This window comes from Acomys russatus, chromosome 21 (genome assembly GCF_903995435.1).
Source record: "Acomys russatus chromosome 21, mAcoRus1.1, whole genome shotgun sequence".
Taxonomy (NCBI): Eukaryota; Metazoa; Chordata; class Mammalia; order Rodentia; family Muridae; genus Acomys; species Acomys russatus.
The window spans coordinates 29,584,267-29,600,526 of record NC_067157.1 but is presented as its reverse complement, the minus strand read 5'-3'; the positions used below and the strand labels follow the sequence as shown (position 1 = coordinate 29,600,526).

The 16,260-nt window shown below is 43.4% G+C and overlaps 1 protein-coding gene across 1 annotated transcript in view; it reads right to left on the bottom strand.

The window, feature by feature from the left end:
• Positions 1-16,260, bottom strand: part of Enpp3 (ectonucleotide pyrophosphatase/phosphodiesterase 3) — a 72,134-nt gene that overhangs the window by 20,150 nt on the left and 35,724 nt on the right. The window contains exons 12-17 of the mRNA XM_051164311.1: positions 12,989-13,097; positions 11,920-12,048; positions 11,555-11,586; positions 8,089-8,216; positions 3,799-3,865; positions 2,233-2,320 (exon numbers count right to left, since the gene is read on the bottom strand). Of these exons, the coding sequence (XP_051020268.1) occupies positions 2,233-2,320; positions 3,799-3,865; positions 8,089-8,216; positions 11,555-11,586; positions 11,920-12,048; positions 12,989-13,097 (553 nt within the window). The remainder of the gene's footprint in view (positions 1-2,232; positions 2,321-3,798; positions 3,866-8,088; positions 8,217-11,554; positions 11,587-11,919; positions 12,049-12,988; positions 13,098-16,260) is intronic.

Here is a 16,260-nt window from a genome sequence, read left to right as displayed (position 1 = left end):
CTGCCAAAGGCAGTGGCTGATCTCCTCAGCTCCCAAAGGCGGAGATGCAGCCAGGCTACTTCAAATACTTCCTAATGGACTTTGCATTGCCACAAGTCACCATGCAGTTGATCCTGCACTCATCCACACCTGGGTCAGAAAGGTGCCACATCCCTTGCTTTCTAACAGGGAGAATGCCATGACTAGTGCCACAATGACACGAGTCTCAAAACACTGTGACTGGTGCTAAGAGGCAGATGTGTGATGGATCCAAACAAATGTCTGTGAGTTGGTCCAAAGAGGCTGCGGTCACTCCATGAATGGGCTGGGAGATAGTCTCCTGTATCAGGCCCATTGAAAAGGATGGCTTGCATGAGTGGTTGTTTCTGTCTATCGTCACCATTGCAGGTCGAGCTTGTAGCACAAAGAAAGCAGTCACAGAGCAATAGAGGGGACAGCGGAATTCCAGAGGCGACAGAATAGAAGTGAGCAGTCCGCAAACCAGGCCGTGAAAGGCTTGAGGCAGGGGATTGCTTGACAGCTGAAGAAGACAACGGCAGCAGGACCCCAGCCTCCTGAGCAACCTGTCTAGATGGCCCAAACAGTCCTGGCAGAAGCAGCCACCCTGGGTAGTCCAGTACCAAGCAAGCGGAAGACGCAGCCTGGTCCAGTAAGGGTGGTAGACAGAGACCAGGATACACATGGCGAGAGAGTGGACAGGAAATACTGAAGAAGAAGAAGAAGAAGAAGAAGAAGAAGAAGAAGAAGAAGAAGAAGAAGAAGAAGGAGAAGAAGAAGGAGAAGAAGAAGAAGCAAAAGCATAAATGGCTCTATGGGGCCAAAGAAGAGAAACACACAGGCCCTGACCACCAAATGAGTTCCAGAGGATGGTCAAATCTCACAACCAAGGGTCTCAAAACACCTGCCTGAGAGCTGTAACATGCCTGCTGCCAAGCGCCAAGAGGCTTGATACGCAAGGCCTGCGTGAGGACTGAGACACCAGAGGGCGCCACTCGCTGCTGCTTTGACATACCTGCTGCTGCTGCTACACACCAAACTCTGGTAGGAACAGGAAGCTTCCAGAAGCTAGTGCTTGAAGAGCTCCTTCTGCCTTCCCAGGATTTCCACCTAGGTAGAGCTAACGAACCCTCAACCACAGACAACTGACTGGTGAGAGCAGAGAGACAAAGCTTACTCACTGCAGGGGCTCCCATTAGAACAAAACCCACACCCAGCGCATAGAGTCCTCTGCCCATTGTCTCTCTGAGTGGTCTCCACCCCTAAAAGCTCGTTGAACCCGAAAGTCCCCGAGATATAGGTACAGATATGAGGCAGAGACTCCTTTGTCGTGTCTGGGGCTAGTTTGAATGAACAAGCTCCGTTCCACTGACTTCTTCAATTTGGTTTTTCTGTGGAGCATCCAATCCTATGAACCTTAGATTCCCTACACATTCTACCATCTACGACCTCCTGAGTCCTATGCAGTTTCTTCTAACCATCTCAACAAGGCCAGTTTCTCATTAAGACTGTAACAAATTGTCTTTAAAGTTTTATTACATTTATGTATTTCTTATCCATGTATGTATGTATGTATGCATGCATGCATGCATGTATTTGTTTGTTTCTTTGTTTATTGTGATGGGGGAGAGGTACATGTGCCACAGTGTGCATGTAGGAACCAGAGGACAACTTGTGGGAATCGGTTCTTTCTTTCTATCGTGTATGTTCTGGGACTGAACTCAGCCATCACTTCTGCTCACTGAGCTGTCTCACCCCACCTTGTCTCACCCCACCTTGTTTTGTTCTCCTAAGTCATATTCAATGATGTCAAGCCAGCAGCAAGATTATATATATGTGTGTATACACACACACACACACACACACACACACACACATACACACACAGAGTTTGTCCGTGTCCATCTGAGAGCAAAACCTTAGCTTCCTTCTTGGGTTGTCTTGGGTTGTCTAAGCAGATGAGCTGTTGATACTACAGACAAAGGCAAGCATGTAGAAGATCTGCTTCCTGAAACACTAATTCTACATATTTTTTTTAACATGTATTGTGATAACAATGGTCTCTCTAAATAAGAATTTATTACCCCTTTTACTTCCAGAAGGTTTCTCTTTGTAATTACATGAAAACGCTTTTTGGCTGAGTGTGTGTGTGTGTGTGTGTGTGTTCCCAATTTGAAGTTAGAAGCCTATTAAAAATTCTACCCCTTTGCCATGGGCCAACTTAGGCATACTCACCGCACAGTAAATTATAGACTTCAATGTTTTCAAACGGTTCGATAACAGTGTTCTGTTTGAAGCTGGGTCCATGTGCCAAAAAGATTGCCTGCATGGCAAGAGTTAAATTATCACTAGATGGCATCAAATTCACGAAGTAGGAGACTGAGACGTGCATGTGTTTCCTTCCTGGGAGGGCCTCTATTTGTTCCTCAGGCCTCTTTAAGAATTTCTTTTAGGGATGAGCATTGTCCTTTAAAGCAGTCTCCACCTGCAACCTGCACCAGTCCCGCTCCACTGGGATCCCAACTGCATTTGTTTCTGTCTCAGCCCACTTCCCCAACATCTCACATACACCAGATTAGGAGGAAGCAAGCAAGGTGGGACACCTACATCTAGAGGACACCCATAAAAATTCATCATGTCACACTACGCACTCTCCATATTTCTTGTGTATCACTGCTCAAAGATGCTAATGCATGGGGGGGGGAGCAGGTTGATGCTTTGAGCACTAGACATGGGCACACGTTCCCCACTCACCTGTTCCTCTGACATCTCTTTATTTACTTGTGGAATAGAGAGGCCTAAATACTGTTCTTCATGTTTAATTCATCAATTCTAAGATGGCATCATTTAGCAGATCTCGTGACTTAAGATCGCCAACAACCAAAGTAAAGTAACAAACACAGAATTCTTTCCAGTTAAGGCACCAGTCACAACAACTAGGTTTTCAAAGGCAGGAGAATCAGGTCGCAGGAACTACAAGGCTTTGCTCCAGAGGAGGAGTGTGGGCCTGGCTTTCTCTTGTGGCTCTTCTGCACGGCTTCTTCCCTGGGCTCAGAGCATCACAAGGTCCTTGTTTTCTTCCTCATATCACCATGTCTACGTCTCTTTGCTTGTAACCGTTTCCTCCACAGCTCCTTCATATGGAGGTCCCCTGCACTGAGCCCCTCCCTCCTCCCCCTCTCCTCTCTCTCTCTCTCTCTCTCTCTCTCTCTCTCTCTCTCTCTCTCTCTCTCCTCAACTCCCGAGCATAAAACCTAACCTGCTAGATTTTAAACAGCTTCTACTTTAAGACTTGAGTCTTTATTTCTAGCATAGACTCCTGACTGCTGTTCAGCATCTCTTGTTGCGCATTTAATATGCTTCAGACTCATATGCCCACCTATTTATTCCCTTGCTCTCCTGTTCCAAATCAGCAGCAGCCATGCTAGAATGCCTTTCAGTAGTTTGTCAAGGCTCCCTTGTCCCCAAGAAACTGATGAGCCCCAAACTAGGGCCTCTGAGTTGGTTATTTCTTCTGCATAGGACACTCATTGTTCTCTTAGTATTGGAAAAATTAAATGTTGCATCTTCAAGTCTCTGCTCAAATGTCGCCCCGGGATATCCAGCTCTTTACACTAGTTAAAGTTGTATACAACCCTCAAAGGTACCTAAGGCCAACCCTCCACAGCACCTCATGACTCTACTCTTTCTCTGTACCCCCATAGCACTTAGCCCACCGTGCTGAGCCACACACGCCTGCTGTTCTAGTTATTTCTTATCTCGCTGTTGACTTGTTTCTTTGTACAAGGTACAGGATGTTACCTCCATGCTCTTGAACTCATTGTTGTAGCCATGTGTGCCTCCACTGCAGCCCGAATTTGTTTTGTACCTGTGAAGAGGTCACATTATTATACACCAGTCAGTGTGCTCATGCGAGATGCTACCCTAAGTTAAGCCTTAATGGATGGTTATATGGCTTCTGTTTTCGAAGAAAATTTTCTGACAACCAAATACGTATATTTTCATGCTCAAATTCACCACCATTGATAAATGGGACAGTAGGACAAAGAGAGTGAGAATTCTAGCTTTCACAAAGAGAATTCAGAGATTGTTGGCTCTAGGACATTGACAAAGGAAAAACAATAACAGGCACAGGTTTGAAGGTTTTTCCTTCAGAGTGGGTAAAGATGGCTCAGCGGATAAAGGCATTTGTCACCAGGCCTGACTGAACTCAGGTCAATCACCAGCTCATGAAAACTGACCTCTACCTCCACTCACACACCATGGCACACATGTTCACTTACACACATACACAAACAAAACATGAGGTACAATTTTTTAAAATGTAAGAGTTCACCTTCAAACTCACTTTTGTACATTAAGCTCAACACGATTGAGAATCCAGTAATTTAGCAATTAAGTTTTGAAACTTGGGGAAATAGTGGTTCCTGTCATACAGTGGAGATGCCTAGGAGAACAGTAACTAGGAAGCCATGAACAAAGAACACTTCGGTCAAGCTGCTCATAACATGTAAGAAGACCATATGCTCTCTAAGGTCAGTGTTTATTTTTGACTTCCTGGTATCTCTTCCATAAGCAGTTACTTCATTAGTTAAATAACTCTTCAAATTTAATCAATTTGTCTTTTGACAACTTTTTAATATTTTAGCATTTGGAATGAGTGCTACTATTTTTATATACAGCTAGTCAGACAAAAATAGCAATAAATTAACTTAGGTTTCCTTAAAACAGTATTAAACCGGTTCATATTTGGTCTCTGAAGGGAAGAAAATTTTAATTTCAAAAAATGCCCTGGGAGGGTTCTTGTCATCTGATTCCTCTCTCTCTCTCTGTGTCCCAAACAACAAACAGCGAGGGGAAGAAGAGTGAAGAGGAAGGAGAGGGAGAAGGAGAGAGACTCTGTGTAACGATGTTCCTCTGACCCTGACCCTGAACGCAGGGAAATAATTTAATGACATAAAAAGCTGACTCTGGGCACTGGAGAAATTGTTAGTGGTTAAAGAGTTCAAACCTTGATCCCATACTATGGCTCATCGAGTGTCTGTAACTCCAGTCCCAGTGTGTCTGATGCTCACTTTTGGGTGATATGAAAGAAAATGGCCCCATAAGCTCACAGGGAGTAGCACTCTTAGGAGGTGTGGCCTTATTGGAGGAGGTGTGGCTTTGTTGGAGTGGGTGTGGTCTGAAGGGTGTCACTGACTGGATGGGATTTCAGGTCTCAGAAGCTCAAGTCTACTCACTCACAGTCCCCTTCTGCTGCCCGTGGATCCAGATGTATGCAGAACTCTCAGCTTCTTCTCCAGCACCATGTCTGCCTGCATGCTGCCATGCTTCCCACCGTAACAATAATGGACTAAACCTCCGAACTGCACGCCAGCCCCATTAAATGTTTTCCTTTATAAGAGTTGCCGTGGTCATGGTGTCTCCTTACAGCAATAAAACCCTGATTAAGACAAACACTAACTTTTCCAGGATGGGCAAATGGCTTAGTTGGTGAAGAGCTTGCCGCACAAGCGTGGGAAACCGAGGTCAGATCTCCAGGACTCATATAAAAGCCTGGCATAATTGTACACATGCGTACACGTCTGCACGTCAGATTACTAACATGTTGTGTTTAATATTAGTAGTTCAATTTGGTTCACATATTTTCAGGGAACAGTATTAGAGACCACCTTTCTCTAAAGCTGACTGGCTAAGAAACCCATTCTGGAGGGGAAGACTAGTGTCCTCTAGTGGCAAAGTGGGGAACTTCAGTCATCTGGTCAAACTGCATTTCCAAGTTATTTTTACAGATTAAATTCAGCCAAGGTGGAATACTACTCAGCTATTAAAAACAAGGAATTCCCGAAATTTGTGGACAAATGGATTGATCTAGAAATTATCATAATGAGTGAGTTCACCCAGAAGCAAAAAGAGACAAACGGTATATACTCACTTATATCAAAATACTAGTTCAAGGGATACGTACCATGAAAAACTTTAATAGAAAGAAAGTGGGTCAGAGGAGAGGACATCCTATTGAGACTTTAGGCAAGAGTAGCATGGAAGAAAGGGGAAATAGTAGGACCCAGAGGGTCCTGGAAACCTACAAGAAGAACTTTATGACAGGCAGATCTAGGTCCTGGGGTCCTCCTCAAACTAAGGCACCAGCCAAGGAGAATATAGGCATTAAACTTCGAACCCCTACCAAGACCTAGCCTATGAACATGATATTCTCCACCATTGAGTGGAGAGTGAGATCTGACTCTCACACGAACCCTGGTGCCCCTTTTCTGACCACGTCCCCTGGATGGGGAGGCCTGGCGGCACTCAGAGGAAGGATAGCAAGTTACCAAGAAAAGACTCGATATTCCAAGAGCATATATAGGGGGAGGAGGTCTCCCTCAATCATAGACATAGGGGAGGGGAGAAGGAGGGAAGCGGGAGGGAGGGAAGAATGGGAGGAAACAGGGAAGGGCTAACAATTGAGGTGTAATATGAATAAATTAATTTAAAAATTTCAGCCAAAGCCCCCAATTTCTCTTCCTGCACACACATATTAAGACCAATGCCCCTATTCTCTTTCTTTGTTGAGCATGTATTTTTAAAAAATAACTTCCATTCTTTTTTCTTTGTTTTTGTTTTTTCGACACAGGGTTTCTGTGTAGCCTTGGCTGTCTTGGACTCACTTTGTACATCTGCTGGCCTCCAACTCACAGATATCTGCCTGCTGGACATGTATTTTAACCCTTGTTCCCCTGCCACTTACATCTTCTTTAGTGTAGTTATACGGCACTAAACACCCATTATGCCAAAAAATACAGGATGACACTGATTCTGTTTATAGGCATTCATGCATACAGAAAAAAATACTAAAATGGTATTTTAGAAATCAGAATCAGGATGGGTGTGGTGGCATACACTTTTCCTTCCAGGACTCTTGAGAAGAAAGAGGCGGCTGCTGAGACGAATTGGAGGCCAGCCTGGTCTCCATGCTGAGTTTGAGGCCAGCCAGGATTGCATAGTGAGACTTTGGCTCAAAACAAAACAAAAATCAGAATCACTTATGGACAAGAAAGTAGATCTGCATGCTTCCTGCCAAGTTGGTCTCTGCAGTAGGAACTGTGTCTGTGTCCCAAACGCCTGGCCACACAGGCAACAGTGGACAGTTGGGTGGGTCCAGGGACTCATGGGTTGTTTAGGATGGAGGATCCGGGTGCTTTTATCTTTTCTTGGAGTATTTCTACTTTACAAAGGCTCAGTGATCATCATGACTTACACTAAAAAAGAAATAAGCACCACCACCAATCAGTGACCCTGGCCATTCGAAGACTATTTTTATAGGCTAGAGAGATGGCTCAGCAGTTAAGAGCAGTGGCTGCTCTTTCAGAGGACCCAGGTTCAATTCCCAGCACCCACATGGCAGATCACAACTGTCTGTAACTCCTGTTCCAAGGGATCTGACACCCTCACACAAACTTACACACAGGAAAAACACCAATATACATTAAATGAAACTAAATAAATCTTTTTTGAAAATAACTTTTTAAAAGTTATTTTTATGAAAGCCAGGAAGATGACAATGATCTTAAAGATCCAGCTAACCATTCCATCCGTCGCTTCAGCCTACATGTTAGTAAAGCCTTAATTAACTCTTTTTTTTTTTTTTTTTTTTTTGGTTTTTCGAGACAGGGTTTCTCTGTGTAGCCTTGGCTGTCCCAGACTCACTTTATAGACCAGGATGGCCTCAAACTCCCAGTGATCCACTTGCCTCTGCTTCCGGAGTGCTGGGCCACCACCACCTGCCTCTTAATTAACTTTTATCTGTCTCTTAAGAGGCAGCACAGCGGGGCGGGAGGGGGGGACGGAGGGGGGGGGGGAGTGTGCTCTTGCCCATGTCTCCAACCTGCTTCTACCTTCTGCTCTGTATTATGAAAACTAAGATGCTAACAGAAACCATCTGACAAAAATATCGGCAGTGAACAATCTCTGGGTGACATGAAACGGCCAAGGAAAGGTCAGAGGTCAGAGCCGTTCGCCCCTCACTGGAGGGGAAGCTAAACAAACGCACAGTCCAAGAATTCTGCTGGGAGCATCTGCGCAGACACAAACCTCGTAGCCAGCCACTGCCGGTCCACTAGAAGATGAGCCTTGTCAATTCTGACATTTTTGGCGTAGTGCAGTCGTTTTGGCAAATCGGGAGTCAGATAGGGTTTGAAATGTTGATTGGGTTTCCGGCACTGAGAAAAAAAAAAAAAAAAAAGAGCATGATACCTCCCAGTACATCAAACATGCAGAGTGACTTTTGAAAAGTCTACCTAAGGCAAGTACTTGAGCAAGTTGTAGAAGTTAAGTGGATGTGGGCAGGAGTGACGGTGGCTCAGCAGTGAGGCGAAGCGCGCTTGCTGTACCTGCCAAAGACCTGGTTCGGTTCCCAGCTCCCACATGGAGGCTCACAACTACCTGTAACTTCAAGTTCAGGGGATCCCATACCCTCTCCTGGCTCACTCAGCATCCTGTAAGTGCATGGGCACATATACTCATTCAGAAAACCATACACGTAAGTTATAAATAAATAAATACTAAAATAAAAAAATTTAAAATTAGTGCCCTTAAGATGAGCTAATCAACTAGCAATGTTCTGCTATTGATATTACTCACACAGCCAAATTTAATAATCATATTTATCATTACTGTAATCATTATGTTGAAATTTGTATTTTGGTTAAGTGTTGTGTCTTTCTTAAATTTGTATTCTTGGGTATTTATCTTAAGTCACTACAAGTTTCTCCTCCCCCTCCCCCCCCCTTTTTTTTTTTTTGACAGAAAGTCAAGCATGTGCAGTTGTATACTGACAACCTTAACCTTGAGTCTACGTTACATCTGTTAGTAGATATGGCCACAAATACATAAACCAGCTGAGTTGTACCAAAAGTCTGATCAGAACTGATTTATCCAACCTTTCCTTAGCTTTCAAATCACTTAAACAGCCTTTGAAAGTAAATACACTCTCTTATTTGTGAAAAGCTTACCAGTTCATCACACATTAGTAACATTTTACTTAAAAGCCATTCAATAATCACTATTTTAAACTTTAAAAGTGAAAAACACACTAGCGTCTATTCATGCCAAATAAAGACGAAGAAATGAGGAACAGATTGCAAAGGGACTTTCATAAACTCAATGTGGAACAAAACGAGGAAAAAAATAAAACACCTAAGTAAGAATATGAGAAAACGAAAATTCCTCTCTTTCTTGTCCTCATATATTTTAAACCATAATATCCCATCTTTATTAGCAAGCTTGTGTCACTATTATCTCAGGCAATTTACAGGAGAAAGATGAGGAACTGTGTATGAGCTGTGACATAGAAACAGAATTTAGAAGAAATCCAGGCAGTGGGAGAGCAAGGAGACATTACCAAATCTAAGAGGAGGGGGAGTATTTATTGCACATTTCCACCGGTTTCGTTTTGTTTTGTTGTCTGTTTGTTTGTTATTTGCTTATTTTGGCATCTTTTCCAGACTTCTTACTTTCTACCTCAGTACGTTAGTCACTCGCTGGCAGGCGATGCTGAGCACACCTTCCCACAAGAAGGCAGAGCTCGCTTGAGAGCAGCCGGTAATTTCACTGATCACACGTTTTCTCCGGTGTTCAGGGTGCTCAGTTGGGGTGGATCCAGAGAACGCCGGGATTAGAACGCCCACCCGCTTCCCAGGAAGCGCGTGCTTATTCTTTGTGTTTGAGAATTTGGTGCAAAGACATCAGATTTAAGGTTAAAATGTTTGAAAGTGCGCCGCTGCGTTTTCCCATGAGTCAGGGCCCAGTTCGGAGAGCTGCAGCCCCCGGCTCTCCCAGGCTGAGCAGCTCCAGCCTCAGCCCGCAGCCCAGCCTGCACATGTGACGCTTTGGAAAAGGATCCCAAAGCCTGCATTCCTCAACCCTTTGAGCCACTCAGATGTTAGAGATGCGCTCTCCTTTGCCAAGAGAACTTCAGCTGTGTACACATTAAGTGATCGAACACAGAAACAACAGTACATGGATTATTTAGCAAAAGGATACATATCCTAAACCGGGCGTGGTGGCACACGCCTTTAATCCCAGCACTCGGGAGGCAGAGGCAGGCGGATCGCTGTGAGTTCGAGGCCAGCCTGGTCTACAAAGTGAGTCCAGAATGGCCAAGGCTACACAGAGAAACCCTGTCTCGAAAAAAAAAAAAAAAAAAAAAAAGAATATATATCCTAAGTCTAACAGATAAATATGATTCTATAGACATATAAGGTAAAATAGTTAAATAAGGTCTTCAAAAGCCTCAGAGACCCACAGAATATGGCATTTAAAGAGGTTTTTATTATTCTAAAGATTCTTTGGCAACAAGACAAGTTAACTCCTGACGACACCCAGCCTGCCTCAAAGAAGATGATGAGCATCAAAGAACTTCTTTATGGAGTTGGCTTCAAATATGGCAAACTAGCCACTGGGCAAAATGTGCTCGTTTCTGCCACAGGCAATATTCTGCCTAAAAATGGGCAAGCTTAAATGCAGGCAGAGTCAACGGCTGAACTCTGCCAAGATAGGGTAAGCAAGTCCTCAATAGTTCCTGCCTCTCAAATAAGTCTGGCAGAGATATTAGGCTAGAAGGCCGAAGATGAGGCTCCAATGTTACAGAAGAGTGTTGGGTGACTGTTCAGGCCGTAAACTGTCTCAGTCATTTTTTCATTTTGGAAGCTGCTAACCTGCACTACTGGTTCACTCAGGCATTTAAGTTTTATTCCTTCTCAAGTCTCTGAGGTGGGGGTGGGGTGGTGGTGTTAAAGACCAGATAGTTTAACTTTTACAATCAAGTTTAGTTGGTTAGAGGATAAGATCCTTTTAGATCAAGATAAAGGATTTAAGTTAATAGAGATGAGATATGATAGATATTGTATTTCATTCAGAAATGTATACCCAACAAAATAGGAAAGATGTTTACTTAAAGTTTGACAAATACAAATAGCCAAATCACTATGAATGTAACATTTATATAACTCATGTTCATCTCATGGTTCTCCCTGCTGTATGTAGTTTTATTCATGTGTAACAAAATAAATATCTATGTTTAAAAAAAAGAAAAGAAAAAGAAAATTTACAAAAAAGAAAGGAAGAAAGAAAGAAAGAAAGAAAGAAAGAAAGAAAGAAAGAAAAGAAACTTTGAAATACCAGGCTACCCTGTTTGAGCACAGCATGTATGCAATTCACAGGCTCACCAGGAGGGGGCGAGGTTGTTCATCAGTTTCCGAAGCATTTCTGTGCTAGCACCCTATTGAATTTGCCTTAAGGTTCCAGGTGACAACAACCACCGTGTAGTCAGTGTTTCTTTATCCTCAATAGTTTACACTATATCTTCCAGGCTTTTTTTTTCTGACTGCTTGACACCCATAAAACAATTTAGTGTCATTCTTAGTGATAATAAACTAATAAATTCCATACAATAGGAATATACCAGCCACCATATTTTAAATACAATAATAATACTAATAATACATTAATAGATTTTAAACATAGAAATACATCATGAAAATTTCTAAAACGGACTTACACTGAGGTTCCTGACAATTTCTTCAGAATTAACTGTTTCAAAACAAAAGGAGAAATCACATTACAAACAAATCTCTGCCAAAGAAAACGCACGCAACTCTGCAATTTGACCCACGCACTTATTGTCAACAATCTTGAGGAGTGAGATTTAAAAAAAATTACTTAAATCAAGGAATTACTTTAGAATTAAAGACCGGAGTAGAATGTAGCTTTGGCCCAGCAGTGTGAGAGAGCACCACAGGCCACGTGGATCGACCACACTGAACCATGGGCATTTCTCATGTGCATCAGAGGTCAACATGCTCTCAGAACGTGGTGGCTATGGTCGCTCCCTCAGCGTTTCCCTTTTGTCCTCTTCATACTTACAAGTAAAAAAGTCCTGGGGTATATTAAGAGTTCTGATTCGGGGGGCAGGTCCTTGGTACATATAGAAGTTTATTTGAGAAAAATAGTCTGTCATGTATTCCACTCTTTCACAGGAGGTCTGGTCCATTCCTGAGGTAGAAAATGAAATGAAAACCCTCACTGGATGTGCAACAACTGTCCGTCTTTGGTAATGTCAAACAGGAGATGTTTTATGCTACAAATCTCAAAACAGGTAAGGTGGGAATTTGTAAACTTTATTCCGTTGCCGTCATTCTGTAAATGGCAGAACTTGAAAACTGAGGCAGTGGACAGAAGAACCATGTTCAGGAAGTGAGACTCGGCAGTGAATTAAGCAGCTCACCTGTTTAAAGCAGATGAGTTAAAGGATTCAAAAGCATTTTCTTTTGGGGGTTCATTTCATATGAACACCATGTTCTCTAGAGCCAGGTGTTAATGAATTCTTCTAAAAGCTTAACTTTAACACCTCCCTCTATTAAAACGTACATAAAAAGCTCGGCCCGTGGTTTCAAGGCACTTTACCCCGGGAGTCAGCGGAGCAGGAGGAGTTTGCGCAGTAAGCACGTGGCGCGCAGGGAGGGGGACTCGCCTACATTAACTATTTAGAACAAGCAAATTCAAGACTTGACCTCGAGCTGGGACTCGAGAGGAGATAGGTCTTTGGTAGACAAGAATGGTGCTTCTTGCTGACAACCACCTCTCCATATAATTTAAGGAGCTTGGTAAGCCCCGCCTCCCATGCGGTAACGTGTAGCAGCCGATCCAGCAACTGCTGCAAAGAAACTGTGTCCTGTCCACGACTATTAACTCTACTTAGGGCTACGTCACAGAAAGCAGAGCGTATGGACGGACATTCAGAGCTATTAAATAACTAAGGCAGAAACTTTAAACCTTCTTCTCTCTTTCCCTCATGCTCCACCACAGACTCCATTCTGTGCTTCTTCGGTGCCACCTACAGCTGGAAATTCAGGCCTAAAACATGTTACCATGGCTCCTGTCTCATCTATAAAGCATAACCGAGGACTCAGCGTGAGCTTTTAAGGCGCCATACCATGGTCAGCCAGAAGGACTATGTTGACGCAGTTGTGTAAACCCCTCTGCTTCAGACCTTCCATCAACATGCCGAAGGCATCGTCGACAAGCTGCAAGGCTTTAACCACCTAAAAAGAAATCAGAGTCAGAAGTCGTCATTTAAGTTGTTGCAGTTAACTAAATAATTACCCAATCAGGAGGGGGGAAAAATCAGACATATTTTCTTCTCTAAAATTGTTGGGATTTGAAATACAACACCAGAGATGCCACCTACATCACCACCCGTGACCAAGGACAGATTCCCCTGGCGTCTATAAGTAACAACAGCAAAAGCGGAACCATGCTTCCTATAAAGAAAGTCTGACTAAAGGGTTATAACGTATGAAAGACGTTGTATATCAACAAACAACGCTCAGCTGTAGGTGTTTCCCTAAGAGTGCCTGATGGTAGAGGCATGAGTCTGGGTGCCTCTAAAGGAGCCAAAGAGTTGCACACATTCTGAAAGATCATGTGACAGTAATAGCCGGACTCCACTCCAGCATATTCCACAACCAAATGATTCTGTTTCTATGCAAATATTGCATGCAAAGGAACCTAATATCTTATTGACTTGTAATTTTAATTCTAGGAAAAATAAATCGTGCACACATTTTAAGATGCATACACTATAGTCCTTACAATGTGTGTGTCGTGCGTGTGCGCGTGTGTTGTTGCTGGAGCCCAAGTTGACAGCCACAAACACGGTAGGCAAGCTGAACGACTCTGCCTGCCCATAAAAACATTTCTACAAAAAAAAATAATACAATAGGAAACTATTCATAATAGCAGGTCAAACAATAAAAGAAAATCAAGTTATAAATTCAGCCATTTATATTACATACTCCAGGTTTTATATATAAGTATCTCATCCTTTCTAAGTAAAAAAGAAAAAAGAAAAAAAAGAAATTAGCAGAAATATGTCAAATTATATAAACAATGCTTGTCTCTGACTAATGAATTGGGGTTCATTTCCATTTAGCTGTTTAGTCTTTGTGTTTCACAAGCTTTCTTTACTCTTCCAATATTAGACATTGAACTGACCTAAAGTTTAATGAAATTTCAAAGTTGTAATTTTTCAGTTTCTTTTTTTAAGTGAAAAGGGAGGTATCATGGCATTTTGTCTCTCATACATTGCAGCTACTGTCCTTGTTTTCTTTAGAGACAGAACTTTGCAAATCAGGTAGAGCTAAGGGCATCAGCACTTTACACATGCAAACCTCACAGAAAACACTCGTGGGGTGTGGCTCCTGCTGTTGGAATGTGCTCCTCTGAACCTTAGGATGCTCACGGGCCCACAGTTACTAAGAGACAAGAAGTGAACCCAGCCACCACCTGTCTTATATTAATCTACCCCCAACTCCAAGATGCTCGCCTGACTCCTAGCCTCAGGGCGTTAACCATCTAGTGTGCCCATCACTGCGCCAGATTCCAGCATCCCTTTCCACATCACCATCCTACCCTACCGTCCAAGCACACCAAGAGCTGGTTCTCATCCTCTCTCCTCTCCCAGCACCTGAAACACGGCTGCCACTGGCAATCCCATGACCTTGAAACCACTCATGCCTGTATTCTTCCCACCCCAAGGTCGGCGTGAGCTCTTGCAGGATGGGGACCATATTCACGGACTTGCCACACATATACTAGCTCACCTTGGCATCTTTTAGGAATGTATATTCTGTCAGCTTTGGAAGTGACACTCATGAAAAAGGACAGCATGTGTATAGCTGTGGCTTGGATGTTAGAGCTTAGCTTCTCTTTTGCAGACAAATGCAGGGCACTGGTTTTCTAGCACCAGGGGTAGAAAAGAAAATGGAAATTCTGCTTTGCATGGAATCATGAGCCTTGACTTTCACAGTGGACACTGTGGGAATGGTGCATAAAGTTCTGGTATAATTGGTTAATTTTTGGTAAGACTAGAGTGAGCAATTGTGCTTAGGAGCAATAGTTTCTTCCCTATAAAACTGAATTGGAGGCTGAAAATGAGCCTGCTGGCTTGAAGCTCTACACAGTCAAGTTTTCCCAAAGACCCAGCATCCTCTCAGATGTAACCTGCCTCCACATGTTTCTCCCAGAGCTCACCCAGGCTCTGAATTTCTGCCATGTCTGTGAGCATTACTAGCACTGAAACCAGGCTGTCTCTAAGAAAGACTTGTTCCCCCAACTCCCCATTCTACTGAAGATGATTCCTTACTGGATAATGAGTGTCAGGTGACCCTGACTGACTTATGAAGAAGGCCAGCCTGTGAGTGTTTTGTCTTCCATACTAAGCAATCCTGACAACAAATCAGCACTCAGGAGGCAAGAGCATTGAGAGTTCAGTGACAGCCTGAATTACATAGTGTTTCTCTGTGGGAAGAGGGCAGAAAAAGGGAAGGAAAGAGAGAGAGAAACTGGAGTGGGGAGTAGGAAGGAAGAGGCGGAGCAGGAAGGATGAGGAGGAACAGCGAGGAAGAGGAGGAGCAGGAAGGAAGAGGAGCAGGAAGGAAGAGAAGGAGCAAGAGGAAGAGAAGGAGCATGAAGAAAGAGGAGGAGCAAGAGGAAGAGGAGGAGCAGGAGAAGAGGAGGAGCAGGAGAAGAGGAGGAGCTGGAGAAGAGGAGGAGCAGAAAGGAAGAGGAAGAAGAGGAGGAAGAGAAGCAGGAAGGAAGAGGAGGAGCAGGAAGGAAGAGGAAGAGGAGGAAGAGAGCAGGAAGGAAGAGGAGGAACAAGAAGGAAGAAGAGAAACAAGAAGGAAGAGCAGGAAGGGTAAGCAAGGAAAGGGAAGGGAAGGCAAGGAAGCAAAGACAGGAGGAAGGGAAAGAAGATAAAGGACAAGGAGGGGAGAGCAGATCAGAGAAAGAGAAGAAGAAAGGGGAGATGGGGAAGAAAGGGGAGAAGGTGGGAAGAAAGGGAAAAGAAGCTTCCAGATTCCTGTGGTGTCCTCTCTGGCCAAATCGAGCGCCCTCTAAACCATGATTTCATGCAGCTCTCTCAGTGTGACTTTCCATTACAAATCGTTTAAGCTTTCACATTTTCAGTAATTAAAATAAAAAATCCCAATATAGAAGGCTTTCTTTAAGAGCAAAAAATCCAGGGGCATTAGCTCGTTACTCTTTATTCTTTCAAGATGGCTTTGTAGGCTGAGGCGTTCTCTTCCCCACACGTAGGACTGCCTAGCATGTAGACCCACCAGACACTCTTCAGAGCAGCACAGGAAAATGATGAGTGAGATATCTAGAACAAATCACTGAGCTTTTAACTTAGTGTGTGAGCCA